We start from the raw sequence: 27158 nt of genomic DNA on the forward strand, positions 1-27158 counted from the left end.
TGATACAAATTTGATTCACTCCATCAATTTGAAACATCAATCAGTTTGTGTAAAATCTAGAAGGCCCCCTCTGGCCCCCCCTCCTCCTAAGTTGGTGGCAATGCATATAGTTATAATTATAAACCTTACCTATCTTGAAGTAAAAGTAAAGACTTTGCCTAGACATATTAAAAGTCTCTGGTAGAATGATAGAACAATCATCTCAAAAATTCTTTATTCGATAAGTTCAGACAGATAATGGTTCTCAATTAGTTTACGTTAACAAAAGTTAATTCATGTTCACAGATATAAATTGTTTTTTTTTTTTTTTAAGGACAAAAATGTTCCATGTGTGAAAACCGAGATTTGTAGTTATAGACGGTTTATCTAAACTTTATCTGATAAGAGCATAAAACTCTTTATATGATATAAACTATTTATTATTTATAGAAATAAGAGCTTAATAAACTCTTTATTCTTTAAAAATAAATTAACAAGTGAGTTTGACTCTTCATAATTAGTGAGTTAAATTTCACTTTCTATCCTAATTTTAAATAATAAATTACAAGTTTCTATACATTTTATTTATGATTTATCTCTTCTATTAAGAAAAAAATATATTATCCCTCTTAAATTTTAAAGAATTTATTAGATTTAAATTAATAAAAATATTCTTTATTTATATGAAATATACTTTTTAAAATAAAGAGCACCATTAAAAATACTCTAAGTGAGAGCTGAGATTTATAATTATAAAGAATTCATCTAAACATTATCTAATAAGTTCGAACAGACAATGGTTATCTATTAGTTTATGCTTTCAAGTCGATTTTTACAATTAATAAATAATATGTAAAAATTGATAAGTAATATTATACATACAACATTTTTATGTAACATTTCTCATATAATATTAAGTGGTAAAATATAATTAATTGATTTTAAATTAAAATTAAACTTTCTTTCATTCATCTCTTATCATATAATGTTGTATGAGAATGTTGTATATATAATATTATTAAAAAAATAATACATAATTGACCAAAAAAAATTAGTCTGAGGAACTCAAAAAGGTTGCAGCTATCGATTAATTCACGCTTTCAAGTCGATGTTTACAATAAACAAGTACCAGATGTTAAAATTTAGACATCTCGAGTTGTGTAAGGTGTCCACGTAATGGATGAGTCATGGGGTGAGTGTCTAATCAGTCAGCCAGCTAGGCTGATGAATGAATGAGCAAAGACATGAAACTATAATAACTCTAGTTGAATGGAGCTAACAAATGAGAGGTGATACACCTAGAGTGCCAACAAAGACTAATTAAATTCAGGATGTCCAGATCCTGAAATTGTTCAATCTATAATCATTGATGAAGTGGGGTCTGTGATTTGATCACAAACTGGCCTAAACAAACCCAGATACATCATTTTTAATTACCAATAATTTACTGAAAAATCTTTCAACTTGGAAGACAAATTTCAAGGTCCTAGCATAACATAGCTTCCAGGGAGATCAAACCTGGATGATATGTTGATTTCTGGACATGAACAAACCCTTCGAATGCAAACGGCCGACACCGTCCATCGGAGGATTCTTCCCAAGGTCCTGCAACTTTCATCTGATAGTCTCTACACGATTAGTTAATGATGAATATGACTAATGCTTTAATGTTCACAAACCTTTTCTTGGAGCTAAACCACACAAACAACAAGGTTGTATCAATCCACAAGACTAAGTCCAATTGCCGACTCAAAATGTGAAATCCTGAAGAAATTTCTACAGATAAAAGTACTAAGAAATTTATTGCAACACAACGGTCCAAATGTCATGATGTGAAATTTCCCTCCCTAGCACCTTCTGTTCATCATTTCACACACAACTAGAGTAATTCTCAGATGCGGACATCCTAAATTTTTCATTGGCTAAAGTCCATGACTAGTCACTAACCTTTCATCAATAAGAGACGAATACAGTAGAAGTAGCCATGTTCTGCACGTTCATTGGCGAATGAAAAAAGAAAAGAAAAAAAGTTCTACTACTTTGATGGGGAGATTCTGATGATCCATATTGTGTTCTACTTTAAACAAAAAGGAAAGTGATAATTTTGATTGAATAGATAAGTCCAATTTCAGAGATTCTCAGATGGAGCTGAAACTTCTTAAAATAAAGACATGGGTCCTATTTGCTTTTGAAAGAGACATAACATCTTTTATTTCAACCCACCATATCAATCAGAGGGTGCTTCAATGAAAATTTTATGACATTCATAATGAAACACCTCTTTGCCTCCAAGCTCAAATAATTTAAAACGAAAGTGAAGGATTCATGAAACTAGTAAATCAAAAGAGGCAAAAAATCAAGCACCTTATAGCATATCATTTTACATTAGGATACAAGACTCAGGCATTTCACTTGGGAAGGCAGGGGGCACCTCTCGCTGCATCCTGACTGGTGGCACCGGTCGTGGCGGTGGAGGTAACGGAAACAATGATGGTGGTGGTGGTTGCGGCGGTATGAATTGTGGTCCTAACATTGGATATGGATAGGTCTCCCATGGTAGCCTGAACCTATTTTCTCCATCATAAAAATACTGATTTTTCTGAACATCACTATTAAATCTAAGAGATTTGATCTCTGCATGTGTCCCATTCTTTCCTAGAATCCTCAATATTAATTCTGGATTCACCTTACCTTGAACTTCAACTGTCCCTTTTTCTGCATCTACCACAAAAGAATAACACCCTATACAACCATTAAAAAAAAAAAAAATCAGTATGTGTTGTGAAACATACATATAGCTTATGTGACATTATTTCATTCTTTTGCTAAAATTTTGTCTTTTAACAGACTCTCGCATTAAAAATATTTATTCGAGATTTTAAAATTAGCACGTTCGTATCTGAGAAATTTATTCAAATATAGCGCATGGAAAGTACCATGTAGATTTTGCAATACTTGCATCACTTTCTCCTTACAAATCTCACAGTGGATTTTCACTTTCAGAACACAAGCCTGCATAGAAGAAAAAGAGAGAAGGAATGAGATGAAACTGAAAGAAAAGATTGAATCCAGTTAAATTCAAACACAAAAAACAAAAATCTTTAGCTGACCATTGTAGCAGAGGACTCCATGGCATGAAACAATCAACTTCTAAAGGGCAGTTTTGCTTGTTAATGGTTAAAGAGATTAGCATAATAAATTATGAATTAAAATAGAGTTCCAATTAGTTAATGAAATTCTAATTTCCTAAAATATAAGATCCTGTTTCCTTAATTCGTAATCTAGAATTAAGCTCCCTTTCCTTTTTGTTATTTTTAGTAATATTGGTCAAAATCACATAAACCCCAAAGTGTACTATAGCTTTCATAGACCCCTAACGTTTACCAAGTATCATTTAACTCTCTTAACTCGTAGTCTTATCAAATTCACCCCTTTGGCTTTAAAATTTAGTCAGTATCACTTATATTTCGGGAATTCACAATGACATGAATGTGTGTGCAAAATTGTAAAGGAAAAATACAATGGGCAATCGACCTTACAACCAATCTCATTGATATCGGAATATCTACATTTGGTCATAGCCTGAGATGTAAAAGGTGCATTATAACTTCTCTAGAAGTTATCCAATGCTGCAAAATAGAGTAAGACGGAGATATTTATATCCAGCCAACCACAACAAACCATGTAAATAAGCATGGCTTGTACCTACAATGTAATTGGATGCACCCATTTCACTAAAGACTTTCTCGTTCTACATTTCACATATATCATCTAAAATATTAAATGCTTGGAGACAACCTTGAATCTTAGATGGTAGATACTCCTCTGACAAAAAGGAAAGTGAGTGCACGGACAATGCTTCAATCTCATATTTCACTCCTCTTTGCAGCATCAATTCTAGCTCAAACCTTTCAGGGGAAAGCATCCGCTCAGTATTAATATATTGAAGTTGACAGCATAACATTATAAAATGTGACAAAAATTTACCTCCATTCTGGCACTTCTCTTTGCAGGTAGCATCTCTGTAACATGGCTTCAGTTTTCTTCTTATCTATCCAGAAATGCAGGAAGCCAGTAAACTAGTGAAAAATGCAATAATTAAAATAAATGAATTTCCGAAATTGGGAGTTATAAAATCTGTCTCACCGTGGGCTGTCAAAGGAAGGAGACACTGCTGAGGAAGACCATATTTCTCCACATCTGAAGGAAAAGCCCCCAGCCAACAGATCTCTGGGATGCGTAAGAATTTTGCATCATAGGCCATTTGCTTCAGAACAAATTGAGAGAAGTTGACAAGAAAATTCAAGTCATATTAGTGAATAATGGAAGGCAATGGCACCGTAACTGGATAATGTGAAGCTAACAAAAGAATACCATAGAACCAAACCGGTATGTGGTCAGGATGTCAAAGCCATACGGATCACAATCTACCAAACAATATGCAGGCAAATGCAAATTCTCCATAAGGAGACGCAGAAACCTGATAGAATAAAATGTGACAAACTTGGGCCTTGGAGACATAGAGGAAACAGAATCTAATGCACAAGCGTAGTAAAAATGGCTATTCAAAGAGAGTTTTCTACCTTCTTGTGGAGATGTCTGGATACCCTCTTCCCTGTATAGGCAAGAAGAACATGTATTTATAAATGACTTTGAATAGAGGACAAACAAAATTTGTGCTTAATAGGTACTTACAGTGATGACAATGCAGCGGTTTCTGGTACAGAACCGGTCATTGGCTAACCGCTGGAACACTGCATTCCGAGGAATCAATAACAGTGACTTAGCAATAAGAGCAATCTTAGAATAAAAATTACTTTTACTGGTTTGTGTGAAACCATGAACATTAAGAAGAACACCCTTTACCCGATTCTTTCTCAACAACCAGTATGTAATGTGCCACACTAATGATATCTACATAGAAGCAAGGATTAAGGAACATTAGCAAGGGTCAATATCATATAGCTACCATGAAAAAAGAGATTTGGTATAATCAAAGAATTTAAAGCTCCCTACTGGTTTTTTTTAATTTCCTTTTAAGGCATTGATAATAAATGTAGATATTATAATGACAATAGTCTGGATACCTTTGACTTCCTCAACGAGCACAGGAATGTGGTGGGCCTGCAAATAAATAAGATAAACGATTATATTCTTGTCAATGATACATCCAAATTATAAATATGTTCTGTCATTCTTACAGTGTTAAGATTGTTTATGCAGTCAAATTTCCTTCCAGCTTCCACGAATTTTAACCAGCCCATCACCAACCTGCAATAGAGTGAAATGTATCAATAAACATTTAGACATCCAAGTTTTTCAAGTTGTAGCTTGAGTAATGAGAATGTAAGAAACGAGCAATTGAGCAGCTATGAATCAAAATAAAATAGTTGATATAAAGTTATAAACTCCGATTAACCAAATTCATAATCACAACTGCCTGAGGTTTAAGTGCATTGTTCATTCATCAGGTTTTACGAGCATTTAGGGGAACAGTAGTTTGTAAATATGATAACCGTACGTGAAGATTTTAATTTAAACAGTAATGATAACTGACACAAAAAGGGTCCATAGCTCAGTGGTAGAGCATTTGACTGCAGATCAAGAGGTCACCGGTTCGAACCCGGTTGGGCCCTCTTTACAAAAATATTTTTTTTCAAAATTCAGAAAAAAATTCCCCAAATTACCGTTCAGATAATGTATCTGTATGCTAAAATTACTTGAACTCATCATATATATTTATATATAAAAAAGCATTCGGTTTGAATATCTTCACATCTTATAGGGATCTGTCTGATAAGAAGTACGCACCCTTTTCCAACAGACACCTGCCATAAGGAGTTCACATAAAGTAAATTACTCAACCACAGTAAATCCCTTCTAAATAATGTTACAGCTTTTACAATTAACTGAAAAATGCAGGAGCAGGACAACTGCCGTTGAACTATCCCAAGGTATATTTATTTCAACCATTAGACCAGAACTCAATCTTCAAATCACCAAATTTAGGGAAATTGATGACATTTTGAAAGGAGTAATAATGCTGTGCAGCCACATTTTATCTATGGGACTTTCATGTATATATGGTTGGTGGTTGTAGGAAAATAAACAAAATCAAAATTTAGTTAAAAAGAGTAGGCATTGTACTGCATGCGCTATGCTTCCCTTGATTCAGTTAACTTAGAAAAACAAGGTTGTGGCGACTGATAGAAATATAAACTCTGAAACTGATAGAAATACCAACCACATTAAGGTTGTGGCGACTGCATTGCAGAAGGATGCATAGGTCATTGATTGCTCGGTCCACAACTGATTGTTCTACATAGCCAAATAAAAAGAACTTAACAGTGGAAGAGTAGGAATATTAAAAAGAAACTTCTGACATCTTTGAAACTGACAAGTTCATAGTATCTCAAAAGTTTAAGCTTCACTTATTTTATAGCTCACACTACATAATTCAGAATATTAGACAATACAATCACAGATATACCAGAAAAGCAAGGGTTATGGAAATGAGAGGATAATCATTGTACCATTCAAAGTCCTAGCATATAAACGCTGCTATATATCATAATTGATCAAAAATACACAGTGTTTGTCAAGTCACTGAATCATAATTCATACAATGCAAGTTATAGCAGAAGCGTGAATTTAAAGCGGGAAATTAATCTAGATTCACCTGAAAACACAGATGGATGCATGTAGTATATATCTCTCTTTGAGCCATGCCTATGTTCTTGTAGAAGTTGTTGAACGGCCAGTAGCACCCTCAACAACACATCTAAAAAACAATCATCAAGTAACCAATAAACTCGATTCCCTCAAGAATTTGTCAACAAAAGCTCGTTAATCACTTGATCAAACAAGTTCGAAACTCTATTATATATGCTAATCACACTTAATAAACTCACCGATTCTATGCACGTGGCATTGTCTCTCCAGTGTCAGAATATCACATCCCTTTGACAAATCAGAACTGCAAGCACTGCACAGAGCAACAGCAGCGCATGGAAACACAGACTCACGTAAATGCTTTTTTACATAAGTGCTTTTTGTGTCAAAATCTACTTTATCTACTCTACAAAAATACTTTTAAGAGTACAAAAGCACTTTGAAAAATCAGAACTGCAATCACTTCATAAATCAACAGCAGCGCTTGGAAACACACACAATGGCATAAGAGTATTTTTCAAAAAAAGTGAATTTTAATCTAATTAGTCTACTTCAAAAAAAAATATAAAATAAAACACTTCTGACAATGTATTAGCATTTCCAAACAGCAGCTAAAATCAATTAACAACTACACCGCCTCAAAAGTTAATTATAAATTTTAACTATTGAGACACCTAGTAATTTGCATATAATCATGATCAAATAATCATAAACTCAATTTTTTTTTTTTTTTAAAAGAAAAAAAGTCTGCATAAGTGCTTTTCTAGAAAGTGCTTTTAATCTCAAAAGCTACTTTATCTACTATGTAAAAACACTTTTAACAGTGTATAAACACTTCCAAACAGCACCTAAAATTAATAAACAACTATTCCTTCCTCAGATTTTCGCTTCAAAATCTTAATTCTTGAAAAACCTCCTCAATAATATATGCACTATCATAATCTTATAGTAATAAACTAAAATTTGAAATGAATGAATAGATAATCGAACCAGGTTGCATCGAGACTCGTGCAGTAGTTTCTGAACCGTTTGATGAAAATCAACGGTGATCGTTCCTCGCTTAGATCTTTCACGATTGATCTAGTGAACTCTGCAAGTGTTTTTCACGTATATTTATATACAAATTCAAAAACAAAAACAAAAACAAATATTCAATATATATATATAGTGAAATAAAAGTGTTTTTCATGTTTTAATTCTGATTTTGTTTTCTAAGACCTTTGGTTTTTTGAAGCAGATCGCGGTGCTGCTGTGACTGTGAGCTCGAACGATTTCCCTCCATTTTTTCTAGAATTTGATTTCTTCGTGCCAGTGTTTTCAAAAATTGGGATGTATTTATAGTCCTTACTCGGCGCGGAAATTTTGGCTTGGACAGGAGGCCCGTTGCCGAGAATTCTAACGGGCTGATTAAGCCCAGTATCAGGCCCATTGTGAAAATTAACCTCAATACTAAATTTAACCCTTAAATATTTTGTAAAAACATGTAATTTTAACTAAACTAGTTTTAATTCCAAAATTAACCTGTATCCAGTCAACATATCTATTTATATTATCTCGTAGATCGTTAGTTTTATACAGATAAAACTTTACTTGTTGCATGAATCTGTTTCGTAACGGTCTATGCAGACCTAAAACATGAATTGGTTTCGAAACGGTCCATCAGACCACACAGTATTGGCTGGTTCCATTGGAATTCGAAACCTCCTATCGGATATCCCAATCCCCATTCCTATTCCTTATTTCTTTTCCATAATTAAAAAAAAAAAAAAAAAAAAAAAACAGAGTGTCTAAGTCAACTTGTATGCACCTCGATTAATCTTTATAAGTGAGTAGCACAGCATCCATCACTATGATCACCCACTTAAATCCTAAGAATCAAAAGGATTCAAACCTGAGACAGTATGCCTTAACCACACATGCCAGCTCGTCCTGCCACTTGAGTTACACAAGGGTGATTTTTCGTAAACTTAGTATGAACACAATCTCAAACATTAGAAAACAGAGTTGTGGTTAGTATCCTACGATACGATTCGATTTAGGTCACCAACGATACGTATCAAATAGTGTATCATAAACCTTTTGATAGATTGATATGTATCATACGATATAATACGTATCCGTTTGTATCCTTAAAAATATCGATACAAATCAATACGACTTTATTAATTTGGGCCAAAGGCCCAAATAAAATTTTGGGTCGGAACCGAGTCACCCATTTCGGTTCACTAAAACTTGCTCAAATTTATCCATTTTGCATAGAGAAGGTGAAGAAAAACATGTGTTGCCCATTTTGCATGATAATAATAATACAAGTGGAGATATAAATATTGACATTGATCTTAGAAATGATATGAATGGTTGAGAGAAAATAATATAGATTCTTAATTTTGTGATTAATTTTGATTATGTAATACCATAATTTAAAGTCAATAATACCACAAAATTCTTTAATTGATTTTGGGGATGATATTAATTTTTAAATTTTTTTGATTATTTTATTAATTTTTTTGAAAAAAGCATATCCTACAATACGATATGATACGTGATACAGGATTCAAAAAATTAAGGGTATGTTTGGTTTATTATTTTGGATAGGATTTTGGTAATAATATTGGGTAATTGAATAGGAGAGTATTACGAGGTAAAATTTAAAAATTTATAAAAATAAAAAACCCCTAGATTTGCTAATTTAATTAAACACCCCAATATATAAAATGACAAAAACAACCCCACCACCCGCAGTGCCAGATTCCGACCACCACCGCCAGAATCTGGTCCGAAAATTACATTACGACACAGACCGGTCGAATTTGTGTCATAACACGTCGCTATGGCTTTTTCCAGCCAGATCCACCACGGATCTAGCTGGAAAAGGCCAGATCTACGGCCAAATGTGGCCGTCGACGGCCAGAAAAGGCTAAAGATATGTTACGACACAGATCCATATTGATTATTCTTTGGTAAGATATGTGGTGGATGAAAAGGCCAAATCTGTGGTGGATCTAGCCGAAAAATGCCAAATCGGTGAACTACCGGCCATTTCTAGTCATGGTGTAAGGCGTTGTACAGATTTCGGCTACCACCGACGGTGGTTGCTAGAATCTAGCAAGTATGGGTTGATGGGGGTGTTTTTGTTAATTTTTAAACTTTTTTTGGGGGTATTTAATGAAATTAATAAGCTTAAGAGGTCTAAAAGTAATTAAAAAATATAGTAATATTTCTGAAACAATGTGCCAAACAATATTTGAAGAATAGGATTTGGAATATAGATAAAAATAGGGAGTCAAACGCACCCTAAGTTTTTGATACACGATAGAATACGTGATTTGACAACTGTGGGTACATTGAGAAATTTAATTTCCTTTCATGCCCATGTAATAATAGATGCACATAAACATGAATAATCAATGAAATGTGGTAAGTGGAGAAATGGCAACCCATACGAAAGGTTGTATAAACATTATAGCTCAACCGTATGGGGTCATGAACAAACAACTCTTGCATCAAAATCACAAATCAATAATTGCCGACATCTAAATTCTACTAAAGTTCATTCCCTTTCAAGATTTGTAAAAATTCCAAGCTAAGAATCATCCTTTCACATTCACAATCAAACAAACAGAAAAAGCACAACCGACTAAATATATCCTCTCTGTCTACCATCGATAACTTATTTATTTTATAACGAAAACAACATTATGTATATATATTTTCATAATTTTTAAAATCATGCATCAAATTTGTAAGAATAGAATCTATAACATATGTAAGAATCTGATTCAGTTGTTACGAGAAAGTTTTAAGTGAGATTGATATATCACGTTATATATTTTAAGTATTAATTATTTCTATTTAACACCGATAAATCGTTAATCAAACATTCATCAATGAAGTTTATAGTTAAAAAATAAATAAAAATATTAATTTAAAAAATGATCAATTATTCTTTTTAGATGAACTTTTACCTTTTGCTGTAGCGTTCAATTTTCTTGGATCGTATCTCTAACAAGTAACAGCTTCATGTTGTCAGTCCAAAACATCACAGAACAACACTCAGTTTTTAGCTCTATATAAGTATATAGAAGCTTAACTTGGCTAACTGCACAACTAAAACCGGACAAGAAATCCAGAAAGGATCAAAAATTCTGAATTTTCCTGGAAAATTCAAGGAAGTTGCTCACTGAATTCCTTCTTCTGAAAGCACTTTGGAAATTGGGTTTAAAAGTAGGTGCTTTACTCCAACTGGTAAGTACCACAATACACAACACAGTCTCTTTTACACAAGTCTTTAATTAGATCTGGGTAGAGTTGTTGTTAAACACTTCTTTTTATGGATATCCATTTGTTTTTTGTTAATTATGAAGCCATCTAGCTTACTTGGTTTGGTTATAGTTCCATTATTGTTCTTATGTTTGGTGCTTATAGAGGCAAATTTGATGCTGTTATCATGCATTTAGTTAAGTGAATAATAATAATATTCATCATCATCATCAGTTCATCATGATGACCACTGTTGAGATCGTTCATGTGTTGGAATTGTGTTTGGTTAAGGTTTTTTTCGTGTTAAGTCCCATTGTAGTTGTTTCAGTTGATGTTTCCATAGAAAAAGATTGAAAAAGAACTCCCAGCTAATCATTTATTCAATCAAAGCAGACAATTTGCTTCTTGTTTCTGCTGTTCAAGAGGGATATTTAATCATTTGGCCAGTCCTTGTTTCAAAGGGGTAATTCAGAGATATTGTCACTTGTGAGTGTTCAAAATTTGTTCTTTTCCCACATTGTACCAGTTTTTTCATTACAGAGAATCGCCGCTTATATATAATTTGTGGTGTATTTTTACTAGATGAACAGAAATAGAGCTTTAGCTGATATCTCGACAGTGAATTACATTGATAATTAGAGAGTTTAATGCTTGAAGTGTAGATAAATGAACTTATATGCATCCTGCTAAGTGTGATCATGATTTTAAAGGTTAAATTTAATCGCTCTGCGAATATTACTTATAGGAAGATGCATTGAAACATCTTGACTGATGTAGCTAGTTTTAACTTTTGACGTGCCTGACCATTTGCAGGTCCTTTAATGGCCTCCAACGGTACAAATCGGTCATTGCTCTCAGGATTAGTCGATCCTACACCTCCGAAAAGTAATGAAAATACTTCCAAGATAAGACGATATCGTCGTTGTAAAAGTGCTCCTACAGCTGATTTTCTTCCTGCAGAAATTGGCTTAAACAACCTTCAACGCTCTGCATCCATTTTTGGGAAACCCCATCCACATTATTTGAGAATGGCTGCATACTTGGGTGTGTACCTTAGTGCAGGCACCATATGCTTCTACAGTGTGAAGAGCCAAATCACCGGGAAGAAAACCAATGGAATCGTGGATTCTATTTATTTCTGTATTGTGACAATGACCACCGTGGGATATGGGGACCTTGTGCCTAATAGTGTCCTTGCGAAACTACTCGCCTGTGCTTTTGTCTTTGCAGGGATGGGTCTAGGTGGTATAATGCTCAGCAAAGCAGCCGACTATTTGGTAGAGAAGCAGGAAATCTTGCTGATTAAGGCCCTACATAGACGTCAAAAACTTGGTCCAATGGATATGCAAAAAGAGGTTGAAACCAACGGACTGAGGTACAAATGCATCTTGTTTCTGATCATCATATCGGTGCTCATCATCGTTGGGACAGTCGTCCTCGCCTTAGTTGAAGGAATGGACTTCGTCGATGCATTCTACTGTGTTTGTTCTACCATCACAACTTTAGGTTATGGTGACAAGAGCTTCTCAACTACAGGGGGTCGCTCTTTCGCAATCATTTGGATCCTGACTAGTACCATATCATTAGGTCGGTTTTTTCTCCACATTGCTGAGCTAAACACTTTAAAGAGACAAAAGAAACTGGTCAATTGGGTTCTTAATCGGAGAATGACAGCCATAGATTTGGAGGCAGCCGATCTTGATGGTGATGGTGATGTTAGGTAAGCTCATTTCACCTGTTTTCAATTCTGAATTCTACTCTCTCTTATCCCATTTACACATACTGGTTATTTCCACAGTGCCGCGGAATTCATCATATATAAGCTTAGGGAGATGGGGAAGATTTGCCAAGAAGATATTTCACCAATACTGAAGGAGTTTGAGGATCTTGATGTTGATCAATCGGGAACATTGTCGACGTCAGATATAACTCTTGCTCAAAATCCTCAAACCAACAGCTGAATTTGATCTTCTTGTAACATAAAACTATGGTCAACATATTATTGTCAATGTATCATGTCTGTACTACTTGTTGCTTCTGAATTCTCCTTGTAACTTTGTTTAAGAGCAAATGGTGTCCCTTTGTATGAGGAAATAAAATGAGTTCCTTTCTAAACCTTGTCTTTGTACTTCCTTCTCTCACCCACAATGGATTGGTATATTACATCATACTGTTGGACCATAATTGGGCCTCCCATCTCTTCGGACTTAGCCCACTAGGCTCCTTACGATTCGATTTTGTTTTCAAGCAAACACAACACGAGGGCTTCCCAGGAAGTCATCAATTCTAGTAATATCCTTGTCGAATCACCTTTTACCTTTAGACTTTTGACAAAATTTGGTGAATTTAATGCTAATAAGATGTTAAATTAAGTTTAGATTTATGTAGAAATCAATTTTGTCCCTTAAATTTCATATGCTTACAATTTAGTCCTCCTTGTTCATTAAACTTTATCCTTTGACCCCTTAAAAACTGCCATTTTTCTCTTGAAGAACCAGAGGCTTCTAGTTAACGATAGAAAGAGAGTGAAAACATGCTCTTGGGTGGTCCCTTTGTATGAGGATATAAATTGAGTTCCTTTCTAAACCTTGTCTTTGTGCTTCCTTCTCTCTCACCCACAATGGATTGGTATATATTACATTAGACTATTGAGCCATAATTGGGCCTCTCATCTCTTTGGACTTAGCCCACAAGACTTCCTTTCGATCCGATATTGTTTTCAGGCAAACACGACACTAGGGTTTTCCAAGAAGTCATCCATTCTAGTATTATCCTTGTAGAAGCACCTTTACCTATAGACTTTTGACAAAATTTGGTGCATTTAATGCTAATAAGATGTTAAATCATTGTAATGTTAAATCTACAACCCAATTTCACAATCTCTGACGTGATAATTGATACGTTTACAAGTCCTAAAATACTTGTAAACATGAGTGGATAAGGAATTACAAGTCCTAAAACACTTGCTAATTCGGTTGAATCAAAGAGTTTCATTCCAAGTCCTAAAACACTTGGATTGTGGAGTGTGGAAAGCATTTGAGGAGATTCGGCCCAAGCAAGTTCCAAGGGGAGAGAGAGCCCAAGCACTTCGGCCCCAACCATTCCAAGTCCAAGCCCAACAAAGGAAGCTCAAGTCCACCAAGAGAGAAGCCTAAGTGTTCAAGTGAACCCATTCGGCCCAATTCTCATTCCAAAGGAGAAAGTCCACTTGAACCCTTATTGGATCCAATTGCAAGATCTTCAAGACCCAATCTCTTACACCCTTATTAGTAGACTTGATTAGGATCATTAATCAAGTTTTGGGCTAATAAAGTGAGTTTTTTCAACTAATGGAGTGGTTAAAGACATGAACCCTAGAATTAGGGAATCATATCCCTTTTTGCATTAAATGGGTATGGCCTTAATTTTGAATGGAAGGCTTGTAATTTTTGTGTAATATTTATTAATTTTTATTTTCTTGTATTGTATTTGTTTATTACTCTTTTAACCTTGTAATTGCCTATATAAAGGCAATTATTCTCTTTGTAAAAGTTAGTTCATGAAATATCAAAAACTTGGTTTAACCATTGAGAGAACTTTGTGTTCCTATTGAGATTTCTTTATCCAAGTCTTGGCAAGGAGATTTTGTGGTGAATCGATTCAAGTTGGTGGAGAATTCTTTTATGCTTGAAGTGTTCATTCTTGTCTTAACCTAAAATTGCAAGTAAGTGTGACATTGCCTCCATTTGTGTTTGGCCGAATTTAAGCTTGAGTTTAGGACATATTTTTGTGTTGTTTGTTGTTGTAAATTGGTTGGAATTGGACTAATAACTTGTAATTAGTCAGTCCGTAAATAGACATATAGAACTCATAGTAAGCAGATGGGATACATTTGCGAGTTTATAAATTACGAACTTTTACATTAGAGATTGTAAAAAAAGTTATGGACCTAGCATTTCTAGTTAAATTAAGTTTAGATTTGCTAGAAATATTGATTCCCTTAAACTTCATATTCTCCATTTATTAAACTTTTCCTTTGACCCATTAGCGACTGCTATTTTTCTCTTGAAGAACCAGAGGCTTCTAGTTAACGACAGAAAGAGAGTGGAAACATGCCATTGGGTGGTCCCCACATGCCATACCAAATGACAAGCAATCAATCATGCAACTTCCTGAACTTTTTATCACAGCCAGCCACCCATCAGAGTGGCCCACTTCACCAATCAGTCCGCTGTTGACCGTACGATCACAATCAATTAAAGTCAGCTGATTTATCATATCATTGCCAACTCCTGGGCCCACACAGCGTATCCAACGTTCCAAATTCAACGCCAGAGAGTATTAGAATAGATTGGGCAGCACCTGAACACACTGCTTTACTTTATTAATTATTACCCATCTCCATGTGTGACGCACACAGCCACAGTACAAAGGTGAAAATTCCTACGATTATTATAATTTTAAACACTTATTTTTTAATGTTTAATTCATTTTAAATTTTATTTTATTTTATTTTTTTAAGGAATCTATACATAGTAAAGAATTTTAGGGCTTACGTGGATCATTACAATAATAAATTAAATTTAGTCCATTCAAAGCATATATAGGTATTTTTGGTATTAACAAAATTATTTTTCTACAAACCTACCCACCCATGCTAACCCGGACGAACAAGAACCTACAACCATAATAGATTTTTGTAAAAATAATATTTTTATCTATGATTTACCTTAAAATTAATGACAATAGATAGTTGTGAGATAATTTCACGAAGATTAATCAAGGTAATATTATTTTTCTAAAAATTTGAAAACCCTTTTAAAATTTCTTTTCTAATATATAATCTCATTTTCTAGTGAAATAATCATATATATTCACCTGTCTTTTCAAATATTAAAAATTAAAAATAGAACTAAAAGATTTATCGTGTTTATAAATTATTTTTGGATCATAAATGGAAAACGGTCATTTTAGGTTAAAAGTTACTTACAAATGAAGAATTCTTCATTAATTTCTTACCAAATAATAAATTGCTTATCATGTGACCCAACCGTTCATCATAGTCAATATCAATATCATGATAATCAACATCAATAATTCAATATACATCAAAGGCCCCACTTAAAGGTATATACAAATTTAATTTCAACATCATTATTAATTCCCATTTTGAAAACTAACCAATAAATTAATTAATAAAATAATTAATAAATATATATATATATATAAAAAAAAGTTTATTATTCTGCCCAAAATACTCTACACTTCAGTACATTAGAAAGACAACAAAAACAAAAGAGTTAGAAATTATTACACTAAAAAATTGAACTAGCTGGAGCTACCACTCTGTGTGTGGTGGAAGCTTTGAGGAACTGGTTCACCTTCATCTTCAGCTTCAGTTTGTGGAGGTGGATGTTGTACGGCATGATCTTGGCCGGCAACGTAACCGAGGATGTCTTCGGCGGCGGCTTTGTGGTGCTCGATATGGGAATCAGCGGCGGGCAGTGAGGTCTTGCCGAAGAAGACGACGGCGACAAGGAAGAGAGCAGTGGAGAGAAAGAGAGGCCAGAAGTAAGCCAAAATGGTCAAGACCCTTGGAGCAAAAATCACTAAAGAAAACACCAAACCCAAGAGACTGAGTGTGAACAATATATGGAACTTGAACTTGAGAAGCTTTTTTTGGATCTCCATGGAGGGTTTTGCTTCAAACTGAAGAGAGGGAGAGTATTAGAGAGAGAGAGAGAGAGAGAGAGAGAGAGAGAAGAGGAAGACGAGGGGATGATTTTGATTGATTGGTTGTAATTATTGTTGTTGTGAATTATCTCTATGTATGTGCACAGAGATTCCCTGAAGCAAAAATGTTTGAAGTCACTATCTCTATGTTTGTTTTCTTTGGGTTTGAAAAAGAGAGAGAGAGGATTTGTGAAGTGAATAATAATAGTTAGGGCACTTTTCACACTCGTTTGGTTGTGTTTGTTTCCTATGGGTGGGTAAACTTTTGTTTCCTAAATTGCCCTTTTGTAGGGTTTAAAGGTTAACGAGTTAATGACTTAAACATAGATGGTAATTTTGGATTGTTCTTGAATTAGTGAGTTTGGGATGAATCTTATATCGATGAGAAATATTAGAATATATTGATGAGAAATATTAGAAACACTCTCTTTATCGTTCTTTGTCCCAGTCTCTTAATCACTATTTTAACTAAAGGTGTTCAAAAAAATCGATTAAAACCAGAATCGACGGGTATCTGGGGTTTGATCCTGGTTTTTATCCAAAACTAGCCGTCAACGGGTAGGTTTCGGTTCTAAATTTTTGGATCTGTTACTGTTTCAGTTCCGGTTTTTATAGGAACAAGAACCAGAATCAGGAACCGAGACTAATATAAAATAAAATTAAATAGTTGGGGGTTAATAAAAACTTTTGTAGAAAAAGTAATGTGAATACATTTATATTTATATTTCATAACATTTAAAATAAGTTGGTTTGACTTTTGAGAATTTATCTTTACAAAGTAATGAAGTTTATAATTTTGAATTTATAATTTGTAATTTTATTTTTGTTAACAAGTTATAGGTGGGGGGGTATTTGTAAGTTTTTAAGGGGTTTTTTGCTATTTTAAAAATTTTTGGGGGTCATCGATTCTAGTTCCGATTCCAAATTTCAAGAAACCGTCTGTTCAAGTTCTGGTTCTAGTTTCAAATTTCAAGGAATCATCGGTTTTAGTTTCTTCAAAAAATGTAGGGTACTTATAACCGAACACTCCTAATTTTAACATGTGTATAAGAAGACAAAGAAAATAAAAAAGAAAGAGAGCATCTATAGTTAATATTTTACTCCTACATCATGATATTATACTCTTTTTGTAAGTCTTATACAAGAAAAGCGAATTCGTACTTATGTTCGTACTTATACAAGACTATATAGACTCGTATATACCATACTCAATGCATGTGTCATATGTGCTAATACAATATAAGATTTAGTGGGTGAAGGGCAATTTTGACATTGCACAAGTAAAATTAAATCCACGTACAAAATACCCTTTTTGTCCAATCACTGAAACGGTGTGTCCGCTATGGGTAAATTTTCAAACAAAAATTCAAAGGGATTTTAGATTAAAGTTTTTGTAAGTTAGTGGGGGGAAGATAAGATCTAAGCGTATATGGTGTAGTAATCAAGGCTTTGAAAGTTATTCCAATTGAGAATAATTCGCCTTCCAACAAATTTTTTAATTGAAGTCTCATTTAATTTAATTTAATATATGGTTGGTGTGACCCTATGTTGAAGACTTGGATTCATGAGCACATGTCAGCTGTTTTATTAAGGGTGAGTAAATTTTATTAAAATAACCCACTTATGGGTAGTTCAATAGTGAGTCGGTAACAACTAACAACAAACCAAAGAGGCTAGTACGATCACAACCCACAATCCTAAGTTCGATTTTTTCGTTGGACGCAAAGGTAGCATGATATTGACTCTTTTGAGATTCAATTAAATAACAAAAAATTATTGAAAGTTTCAGAAATAATATAAGCTTCGTTTGTTTCAGTTTTTAGAATAGTATTATATTATAAATATGATTTAATCAAATATGATAGAATTCTGTAAATGTGTTTGATACATTTTTTAAAAATATTTTCTAAAATACACATTTGTTTTCCTATTCTAAAAATACTATTATATTTTATTCAATTTTTTAAACCCCCTAAGTTTGTTAATTTAATTAAACACCCCCTAAAAAAGTTTAAAAACTAACAAAAATACCCCTACCCACATTTGCTAGATTCTGGCCACCATTGTCGGAAGGTGGCTGGAATCTAGTATAATAGCGCACTACCAACCGGATCTGACCGGTAGTGCGTTGATATGGCCTTTTCCAGCCAGATTTAAGGCCAAAGATCTGGCTATTGACGGCCAGATCTACGACCATAACTAGTCGTCAATGACGGCCAAGATAAGACCATCCTTCGGCGGTGGTGGCCGGCTATCAATATTTAATGGATGGGTGGGGTGTTTTTATAATTTTTAATGTTTTATTACATGAGTGTTTAGTAAATTAACAAACTTAGGGGGGTGTTTTTGTTAATTTTTAAATCCTATCTCGTTATTACCACTCAACTCTTACTTTTTCAAAAATACTATCCACAATACTAAAACAAGCGATTTTTTAACCCATTCTATTTGTTAATTTCACTAAACACCCCTCACAATAAAAATTTATAAATTAACATAACACCCCCACCCACCTAACTATTGCCAACAACCAGCCACCATCATGAGATGATGGTTAGAAGTCGTCAGAATGACACACGATCGGCTGCCAATAATAGTTGGATGGGTGCAGGTGTTTTTGTTAATTTATAAACTTTGATTGAGAAATGTAATTATTAATTGTTTTGAGTTGAATAAAATATGATTGAGTTTTAAATTAAATAGTTAATATTAAAATAAATATATATTTTACTCGATTGAATATGATAATAGGATACGATAGAGTTTGAAAAGTTAAATAAAGGTGCCTAAATTTTTCTATGATTTAAGTGTTAAAATAGTGGAAAGGTTATTGACTCGTAAAAGTAAGTTTTTAATGGTTCATTAATGATGGGGAGATTTTTATTATTTGAAAAACCTCAGGGGGGGTTTGATCATTGAATAAAACTCGGGGGTTGACAAATTTCTTTTTTCGCTGTTTGATGGGAATCGTCATGTCGTCCAACCCGAAAAACCGACATGTCGTTATGACAGAATGAAGAGCAAGTCATAGTCGGTAGTGGCCAATAACATTCATTAACTTTCACAACTTCGATGGTCTCAGCAGCGAGCCGCCACGATGGCGCCTGTGAATCCCACAGGAGCTATAGTAGCCGCTGCTGCAATCTCCATAGCTATAGCATCTTACTATTATCTCTCCAAATCCAATAAAAAGACCAAGTTGCCCCTATTTTTCAACAAAAACGACAAGAAGAAGAAATTAAAACGAAATGGACTTGTTGATGCCATTGGAAACACCCCTTTGATTCGTATCAACAGCCTTTCTGAGGCCACTGGCTGTGAAGTAAGTTTTGATTTTTGTTCTCTTTCTCTCTTCAAGCTACGTTTTTGTTATCTGGCTATGTCTCAAAATCATACTTTTTTATGTATGATTCATGAGCTTCGGTTTATAGGTACTTGTGTATGATACGTTTCATTGATGCTGTGATTTTATTATCATCTGCTCTTCAAGCTGTGCTTTTGTTATCTGGGTGTGGTTCAAAATGGTTTTTTTATGTATAATTCATGAACTTGTGATGTATTTCTGTATAGGTGCTTGAATATGATTTGTTTTATTCAAGTTGTGATTTCATTCTCTTTCTCTCATCAAGCTGCATTTTGTTATCTTGTTATGGATCAAGATCATTGTTTTTTTTGTATTATTCATGAACTGTGAATGTGTTATCACAAGTTTGTACAGATATGTGTGTATGATTTGTTTTATTCAATCTGTACCAATTTCAAGTTTTATATAGTTTTGGATGATATACCTGCGTATACCATGCTGTATTGTTCTCAAGCTTTAGTTTTTTCAATGTATGTTGTCTCATTTCCACTTATAATATATGAATTTTGGAAGCAAGACAAGGTATATACATATGCTTACCCTTTCACCATAGATTAGCATCAATTCTTTCTCTGAAGCAACTTGTTTGGAATTGCTTTTTTTTTTTCTTTTGTATCAATTATTTATAAATATGTAGGAATTTCCATTCTAGGTCTATATATATTGCAGAAATGATCCTTTTTCCTTTTTCTTTTTTTATTAAAATCAATAGTACCCAGAGCCAGTGGTACGTGGATTTTTATTATATTTTCTTGATTAATTGGTTTGTTATTTGTTTTCTTTTCTAATCTATGTTAGGAGGAATATTGATTTTATTTTTTTGTTGATTTATTTTTCTTTTTTGGGTTGTTCAGATTCTTGGTAAATGTGAGTTTTTGAATCCAGGAGGGAGTGTGAAAGACAGAGTTGCTGTGAAGATAATTGAAGAGGTAAATTGTTTCCGTTCACTACCTGTTATCGGGGAAGAAAAAAAGAATAGGTGAATTGGAGATTTTCCATTTATTTGAGACTTGAGAAAAGTGAAAACAACTTGATAGTTTCTATCCTTTCTGTGTTAAGCTTTCTAATTTTGGCCTCAGTACAGGCTTTGGAAGCTGGCAAGCTAAGTCGAGGTGGAGTAGTCACTGAGGGAAGTGCTGGAAGTACTGCAATTAGTCTTGCTACAGTCGCTCCAACCTATGGATGCAAATGCCATGTGGTTATCCCTGATGATGCTGCTATTGAGAAGGTATGTACTAATGTATTTTGCGTGAGGAAGTTATCTGTACGTATCTAGTTTCTTCACTACTGCTTTGCCCTTATTTTTCTTTTTACTGCAAGACATTGAGTTTTGTCTCTCTTCAACTCACTAGTCGCAAATACTTGAGGCCCTTGGAGCAATTGTTGAAAGAGTAAGACCAGTGTCAATCACGCATAGAGATCACTATGTCAATATCGCTAGGAGACGGGCATTGGAAGCAAATGAATTCGCATCAAAGCATAGAAAAGGTGAACAGGTGAATGGCAAAGAGCTAGAGCAAATTAATGGTCATGGATCTGATGAAGCCAAAAAAAGTTCCATCTTCTCAAGTGATTGTACCGGTGGTTTCTTTGCTGATCAGTTTGAAAATTTAGCAAACTTCCAAGCCCACTATGAGGGTACTGGGCCTGAGATCTGGGAACAAACTAGTGGTCATTTAGATGCATTTGTTGCAGCTGCTGGCACGGGTGGAACTGTAGCTGGTGTTTCCAGGTTTCTCCAGGTCAAATTCTTTCCTACGTTGCATTTGTTGTTCATTTATAATTGGGATGTTACTGAAATACTTTTACCTGTTAACAGGAAAAGAATCCAGGCATCAAGTGCTTCCTGGTTGATCCTCCCGGTTCTAGTTTGTTCAATAAGGTAACAAGGGGGGTGATGTACACTAGAGAGGAAGCTGAAGGAAAAAGACTGAAGAATCCTTTTGATACAATAACAGAAGGAATTGGTATCAATAGATTAACAGAAAATTTTTTGATGGCAAAACTTGATGGAGCTTTTCGAGGCACTGATAAGGAGGCTGTTGAAATGTCAAGGTCAGTCTATATTATGCTTTCATTGTTAAGAAGAGGAGAAATTTTGAGTTCTGAAAAAATACAATTGTTTATTTAATCAAATCAATAATGGTTTTGCTTCTTTCCAACATAATAAATTTCGTTTTTATGGAAAAGATGACATATACCTAGTTACTTATATCAAGTTATCAACAAGAAACGATTTTCAAGCTTTACATATCGTTAACTCTGTAACCTCTTTTATTTTCCAGATTTCTTTTGAAGAATGACGGTCTCTTCCTCGGGAGTTCTTCAGCCATGAACTGTGTAGGAGCTGTACGAGTGGCACAGTCACTTGGCCCTGGTCACACAATAGTCACCATTCTTTGTGATAGTGGGATGAGGCATCTGAGTAAGTTTTATGATGCTCAGTATCTTTCCCAGCTAGGTTTGACACCCACTGCAGCTGGACTAGAGTTCCTTGCTATCAAATGAGCTTCTATCGGAGTTAGAATAGCATATTAGCTTTATTCTTTAGCAAACTTTTTACCGCCTCCACGGACTTGACCAGAAAACTTGTTGATAATGCATTTCTCTGATGGCATCATAGAGGATCAAGTAAAATCCATTCTTTGAAAATAGGTATACATGATGATTTTTTTGAGTGGTGAGATTATTTTTGACGATCTACTTTGAATATGTAAAACTTCATATTATTTTGGTTTGATAGAGAATCAAGAGTGTTAAATTTTTTCTGTTTCTCTTGCTCAAGGAGAGTACCCAAACTGCATCTCACCGTATTATAGACTGGTTTTACTGATTTATGAACTCCAGACTTTATACATCTTTCATTGTCCATTCAATAAAGAAAAAATTGGCTTGCTCCTTATGAAACATTGGTAACACAGAAGTACAACTTGATGCCTCGACATACAACCAGAAACCAAACAATACCTTGACTTAAAAATTTAATGTTTGTCATTGCAAAAGGTTTAACCAAACACTTATTGTTGAAATACATAACCTCAATAAAAGATATCTCCAAAGAGATTAATTTTATATGATGGTGATTGCCACCAAGTCAAGTTTGTCAACAGATAGATATGTGATGCTAACAAAAACTCCACTCACTGGGGGTACCACTTATCAAACTGAGACTCATGGCAATGAGGGTCTAGCCAATCCTTGGAAGTACCCTTTGACATGTTGACGCCTACTTTTCCGCCACCCACAAGCTCTCTCAAATTTTCCACCTTATTCTCCCGCCCTGTCCCAGCGGTCCTCCTATCCGCTTCCTTCAGTTTCTGCTTAAATCGCTGCTTACGGCTAGATGCGTTCAGCTCCTGCTGCTTCGATTGTGAAGGAGGTGCACCGTGTGGTCCTAAGTAGATATTCTCTTCCTTTTTTGCCTGCACATGTAGAGTAAACAAAAAGTAAGATTTGATCAAGTGCTATTACATTGTCTGATAAAAACTTCAACATATAAACTATAGTGCCTTAAAATGATCCTTTTAAAGAAATAAAACTCTCGAATAACCTTTGGAGAAGGAGGTTTAGATGTTTCCTCTTCTACACCACCAGGTTTACTTTCACCCGGGTCTCCTATTCCCAAGCTTGGAATCACGAATCCATCAGTGTCTAACACATCAAGCATCACAGGTGAACATTAAAGTCAGTGCATGGAAAACAACATTAATGTTATGCAAAAGTACATGACTTGTAATAATTGTTGAAACATAACCCAAAAGTTTTGAGAATATCTAGCTGTTTTCCCATAAAAAATAGCATCCTAAATATCGTCTGCAACGCAAGACACATCTGATCCACATAGAACTGAAATTTCAAGTAACAAGGAGAACTACACATATTTCACGCAGCCTCCCTTCATCTGATCTAAACCGATTTAGAGAGCATAAAAGTCCACTTAAAATCCAAACTCAGATCATCAAAGGGGTAAAAATTAGCAGTAACAAATAGATTTACAAAATACAAAATTGAAAAAAGGGCTAAAGAAAAATGATACAAATAAAAGGAAGTGCAACAAGTTGTTATATTACATCCTATAGCTTCAATTTGGCCCAAAAAAAATCTTCAATAAGAAAGGTAACTCAAGCATTGCTCAATCCATGCAGTATAAACAATCACATATTTACATANTCCAGGCATCAAGTGCTTCCTGGTTGATCCTCCTGGTTCTAGTTTGTTCAATAAGGTAACAAGGGGGGTGATGTACACTAGAGAGGAAGCTGAAGGAAAAAGACTGAAGAATCCTTTTGATACAATAACAGAAGGAATTGGTATCAATAGATTAACAGAAAATTTTTTGATGGCAAAACTTGATGGAGCTTTTCGAGGCACTGATAAGGAGGCTGTTGAAATGTCAAGGTCAGTCTATATTATGCTTTCATTGTTAAGAAGACAAGAAATTTTGAGTTCTGAAAAAATAAAATTGTTTATTTTATCAAATCAATAATGGTTTTGCTTCTTTCCAACATAATAAATTTCGTTTTTATGGAAAAGATGACATATACCTAGTTACTTATATCAAGTTATCAACAAGAGACGATTTTCAAGCTTTACATATTGTTAACTCTGTAACCTCTTTTATTTTCCAGATTTCTTTTGAAGAATGACGGTCTCTTCCTCGGGAGTTCTTCAGCCATGAACTGTGTAGGAGCTGTACGAGTGGCACAGTCACTTGGCCCTGGTCACACAATAGTCACCATTCTTTGTGATAGTGGGATGAGGCATCTGAGTAAGTTTTATGATGCTCAGTATCTTTCCCAGCTAGGTTTGACACCCACTGCAGCTGGACTAGAGTTCCTTGCTATCAAATGAGCTTCTATCGGAGTTAGAATAGCATATTAGCTTTATTCTTTAGCAAACTTTTTACCGCCTCCACGGACTTGACCAGAAAACTTGTTGATAATGCATTTCTCTGATGGCATCATAGAGGATCAAGTAAAATCCATTCTTTGAAAATAGGTATACATGATGATTTTTTTGAGTGGTGAGATTATTTTTGACGATCTACTTTGAATATGTAAAACTTCATATTATTTTGGTTTGATAGAGAATCAAGAGTGTTAAATTTTTTCTGTTTCTCTTGCTCAAGGAGAGTACCCAAACTGCATCTCACCGTATTATAGACTGGTTTTACTGATTTATGAACTCCAGACTTTATACATCTTTCATTGTCCATTCAATAAAGAAAAAATTGGCTTGCTCCTTATGAAACATTGGTAACACAGAAGTACAACTTGATGCCTCGACATACAACCAGAAACCAAACAATACCTTGACTTAAAAATTTAATGTTTGTCATTGCAAAAGGTTTAACCAAACACTTATTGTTGAAATACATAACCTCAATAAAAGATATCTCCAAAGAGATTAATTTTATATGATGGTGATTGCCACCAAGTCAAGTTTGTCAACAGATAGATATGTGATGCTAACAAAAACTCCACTCACTGGGGGTACCACTTATCAAACTGAGACTCATGGCAATGAGGGTCTAGCCAATCCTTGGAAGTACCCTTTGACATGTTGACGCCTACTTTTCCGCCACCCACAAGCTCTCTCAAATTTTCCACCTTATTCTCCCGCCCTGTCCCAGCGGTCCTCCTATCCGCTTCCTTCAGTTTCTGCTTAAATCGCTGCTTACGGCTAGATGCGTTCAGCTCCTGCTGCTTCGATTGTGAAGGAGGTGCACCGTGTGGTCCTAAGTAGATATTCTCTTCCTTTTTTGCCTGCACATGTAGAGTAAACAAAAAGTAAGATTTGATCAAGTGCTATTACATTGTCTGATAAAAACTTCAACATATAAACTATAGTGCCTTAAAATGATCCTTTTAAAGAAATAAAACTCTCGAATAACCTTTGGAGAAGGAGGTTTAGATGTTTCCTCTTCTACACCACCAGGTTTACTTTCACCCGGGTCTCCTATTCCCAAGCTTGGAATCACGAATCCATCAGTGTCTAACACATCAAGCATCACAGGTGAACATTAAAGTCAGTGCATGGAAAACAACATTAATGTTATGCAAAAGTACATGACTTCTAATAATTGTTGAAACATAACCCAAAAGTTTTGAGAATATCTAGCTGTTTTCCCATAAAAAAATAGCATCCTAAATATCATCTGCAACGCAAGACACATCTGATCCACATAGAACTGAAATTTCAAGTAACATGGAGAACTACACATATTTCACGCAGCCTCCCGTATTTTGATTTCTTCCAAGGCTTAAAACTATAGCATTTGGAACACAAATATCCCATATAAAATCAACATAAAAAATGAAAAATTCACACATCTTTAATAAGAATCAACATACCCAATCACCCACCAATCAAACTCAAACCAAAATTGATCAAATAATAAATTTCACATGACATAATGCACATATTTACAATACCCACAATCAAATATCAATTTATATGAAAAAAAAAAAAAGCCAAAAATAAATTAAAAACCCATATCAAACAGAACCCAATTGAGCACAATGAATATAAATATCATACAAAGATCCCAAATTTCTACAGAACCAAACAGAAAATAGAAAAGGGCAGAACTGTAATTGCATACCCCATTCATCATCTTCTTCAACTGGAGGAGTGGTGCGCACTGGAGAGGGTTCCATGAGACGCTGATGATCATGGATTTCAACCGCCAGAGGGCGCTAAAGCCCAGAGAGAAAGCGATCAGATTAAACCAATCACCAACACCAAACCCCAAAGCCAGCTGTTTGTGACCGTCTGATTTATAAGAGCTCAAATAGTGAATCCAAATGAAATTACAAATAGGGAATAAATTCCTTCTGCCAAAGAAAAGAACCCTAGCCCTAGAAAGGTATAAAGACGGCGTGTTGAATTTCTTTCTGTGTAGTCTCTTGTTTCCCGGATTGCCCTCTTGCTTTGGGATAGGTTTGGTTTTTGGATTGTTGATGGTGTGGAGGGTAGTTTTGTCACTTTAGGTCTTGGGATTTGAGGTGATTAGTTGGTGGTAGAATTTATTATGGGCGGTGGTGATATCAAGTCGGAAGTATAAAGATCTAAAGAGAACAAGCATATGTCTTAATTATAAAAATTAAAAAGAGAAAGTATTCGATAAAATAAGCGTATATAATGTATGAGAGTTAACGACACGTTTCCA

General features: G+C 34.6%; 6 protein-coding genes, 1 long non-coding RNA gene and 1 other non-coding gene across 11 annotated transcripts; 4 read left to right on the plus strand and 4 right to left on the minus strand.

Annotated features, from left to right (window-relative positions):
- Positions 1-4338: 4338 nt before the first annotated feature.
- Positions 4339-7933, minus strand: LOC116142454 (meiotic recombination protein SPO11-1-like). Its single transcript, XM_031427876.1, has 12 exons — positions 7870-7933; positions 7642-7741; positions 6891-6964; positions 6659-6760; positions 6224-6297; positions 5791-5807; positions 5181-5250; positions 5067-5103; positions 4846-4893; positions 4675-4733; positions 4563-4594; positions 4339-4459 (listed from the first exon to the last, which is right to left on the minus strand). The coding sequence occupies exons 1-12, from the start codon at positions 7931-7933 to the stop codon at positions 4339-4341; spliced, it is 798 nt and encodes a 265-aa protein (XP_031283736.1).
- Positions 5544-5615, plus strand: TRNAC-GCA. The gene has a single exon. It is a non-coding gene; the product is annotated as a tRNA-Cys (tRNA).
- Positions 7934-10643: 2710 nt separating the features above from the next.
- On the plus strand, positions 10644-13026 carry LOC116142461 (two-pore potassium channel 1-like). Of its 3 annotated transcripts, XM_031427884.1 has the most exons (4): positions 10645-10896; positions 11305-11397; positions 11725-12631; positions 12710-13026. In XM_031427884.1, exons 3-4 carry the CDS (start codon positions 11733-11735, stop codon positions 12870-12872), a joined length of 1062 nt encoding a protein of 353 aa, XP_031283744.1. In that variant the 5' UTR covers positions 10645-10896; positions 11305-11397; positions 11725-11732; the 3' UTR covers positions 12873-13026. The 3 variants fall into 3 exon arrangements, with proteins under 3 accessions (XP_031283745.1, XP_031283744.1, XP_031283743.1); XM_031427885.1 differs by lacking the exon at positions 11305-11397 and having other exon boundaries at positions 10644-10896; XM_031427883.1 differs by lacking the exon at positions 10645-10896 and having other exon boundaries at positions 10912-11397.
- Positions 13027-16117: 3091 nt separating this feature from the next.
- On the minus strand, positions 16118-16817 carry LOC116142460. The gene has a single exon (XM_031427882.1). The coding sequence runs from the start codon at positions 16579-16581 to the stop codon at positions 16219-16221; it is 363 nt and encodes a 120-aa protein (XP_031283742.1). The 5' UTR covers positions 16582-16817; the 3' UTR covers positions 16118-16218.
- Positions 16818-19696: 2879 nt separating this feature from the next.
- Positions 19697-22809, plus strand: LOC116142455 (cysteine synthase 2-like). 2 transcript variants are annotated; one of them, XM_031427877.1, is made up of 6 exons: positions 19697-19945; positions 20842-20916; positions 21072-21215; positions 21340-21729; positions 21807-22042; positions 22273-22809. In XM_031427877.1, exons 1-6 carry the CDS (start codon positions 19721-19723, stop codon positions 22493-22495), a joined length of 1293 nt encoding a protein of 430 aa, XP_031283737.1. In that variant the 5' UTR covers positions 19697-19720; the 3' UTR covers positions 22496-22809. The 2 variants fall into 2 exon arrangements, with proteins under 2 accessions (XP_031283737.1, XP_031283738.1); XM_031427878.1 differs by lacking the exon at positions 19697-19945 and adding an exon at positions 20027-20054 and having other exon boundaries at positions 20873-20916; positions 22273-22808.
- A 54-nt stretch (positions 22810-22863) lies between these two features.
- On the minus strand, positions 22864-24147 carry LOC116142457. The gene is made up of 2 exons (XM_031427879.1): positions 23538-24147; positions 22864-23409 (listed from the first exon to the last, which is right to left on the minus strand). The coding sequence occupies exons 1-2, from the start codon at positions 23652-23654 to the stop codon at positions 23128-23130; spliced, it is 399 nt and encodes a 132-aa protein (XP_031283739.1). The 5' UTR covers positions 23655-24147; the 3' UTR covers positions 22864-23127.
- A 16-nt stretch (positions 24148-24163) lies between these two features.
- Positions 24164-25154, plus strand: LOC116142458 (cysteine synthase 2-like). Its single transcript, XM_031427880.1, has 2 exons — positions 24164-24385; positions 24616-25154. Exons 1-2 carry the CDS (start codon positions 24228-24230, stop codon positions 24836-24838), a joined length of 381 nt encoding a protein of 126 aa, XP_031283740.1. The 5' UTR covers positions 24164-24227; the 3' UTR covers positions 24839-25154.
- Positions 25155-25878: 724 nt separating this feature from the next.
- LOC116142459 lies at positions 25879-27027 on the minus strand. Its single transcript, XR_004129992.1, has 2 exons — positions 26592-27027; positions 25879-25981 (listed from the first exon to the last, which is right to left on the minus strand). It is a non-coding gene; the product is annotated as an uncharacterized LOC116142459 (long non-coding RNA).
- Positions 27028-27158: the final 131 nt, after the last annotated feature.

Source organism: Pistacia vera, unplaced genomic scaffold (genome assembly GCF_008641045.1).
Source record: "Pistacia vera cultivar Batoury unplaced genomic scaffold, PisVer_v2 Contig409, whole genome shotgun sequence".
In the NCBI taxonomy this organism is placed as follows: domain Eukaryota; kingdom Viridiplantae; phylum Streptophyta; class Magnoliopsida; order Sapindales; family Anacardiaceae; genus Pistacia; species Pistacia vera.

Excerpts from the sequence above, each read along its gene's own strand:
- LOC116142458 (XM_031427880.1), top strand. The coding sequence starts at position 24,228 with ATGTACACTAGAGAGGAAGCTGAAGGAAAAAGACTGAAGAATCCTTTT. Across the intron at positions 24,386-24,615 it reads GAGGCTGTTGAAATGTCAAG|ATTTCTTTTGAAGAATGACG; the intron begins GTCAGTCTATAT and ends TTTATTTTCCAG.
- LOC116142457 (XM_031427879.1), bottom strand. The coding sequence starts at position 23,654 with ATGCTTGATGTGTTAGACACTGATGGATTCGTGATTCCAAGCTTGGGA. Across the intron at positions 23,410-23,537 it reads CTAAACCTCCTTCTCCAAAG|GCAAAAAAGGAAGAGAATAT; the intron begins GTTATTCGAGAG and ends CTACATGTGCAG.
- LOC116142455 (XM_031427877.1), top strand. The coding sequence starts at position 19,721 with ATGGCGCCTGTGAATCCCACAGGAGCTATAGTAGCCGCTGCTGCAATC. Across the intron at positions 19,946-20,841 it reads CTGAGGCCACTGGCTGTGAA|ATTCTTGGTAAATGTGAGTT; the intron begins GTAAGTTTTGAT and ends TGGGTTGTTCAG. Across the intron at positions 21,730-21,806 it reads GTGTTTCCAGGTTTCTCCAG|GAAAAGAATCCAGGCATCAA; the intron begins GTCAAATTCTTT and ends ACCTGTTAACAG.
- LOC116142454 (XM_031427876.1), bottom strand. The coding sequence starts at position 7,933 with ATGGAGGGAAATCGTTCGAGCTCACAGTCACAGCAGCACCGCGATCTG. Across the intron at positions 4,894-5,066 it reads GCTCGTTGAGGAAGTCAAAG|ATATCATTAGTGTGGCACAT; the intron begins GTATCCAGACTA and ends GCTTCTATGTAG. Across the intron at positions 4,734-4,845 it reads GGTTGTTGAGAAAGAATCGG|TGTTCCAGCGGTTAGCCAAT; the intron begins GTAAAGGGTGTT and ends CTCGGAATGCAG.
- LOC116142461 (XM_031427885.1), top strand. The coding sequence starts at position 11,733 with ATGGCCTCCAACGGTACAAATCGGTCATTGCTCTCAGGATTAGTCGAT. Across the intron at positions 12,632-12,709 it reads GATGGTGATGGTGATGTTAG|TGCCGCGGAATTCATCATAT; the intron begins GTAAGCTCATTT and ends TTATTTCCACAG.
- LOC116142460 (XM_031427882.1), bottom strand. The coding sequence starts at position 16,581 with ATGGAGATCCAAAAAAAGCTTCTCAAGTTCAAGTTCCATATATTGTTC.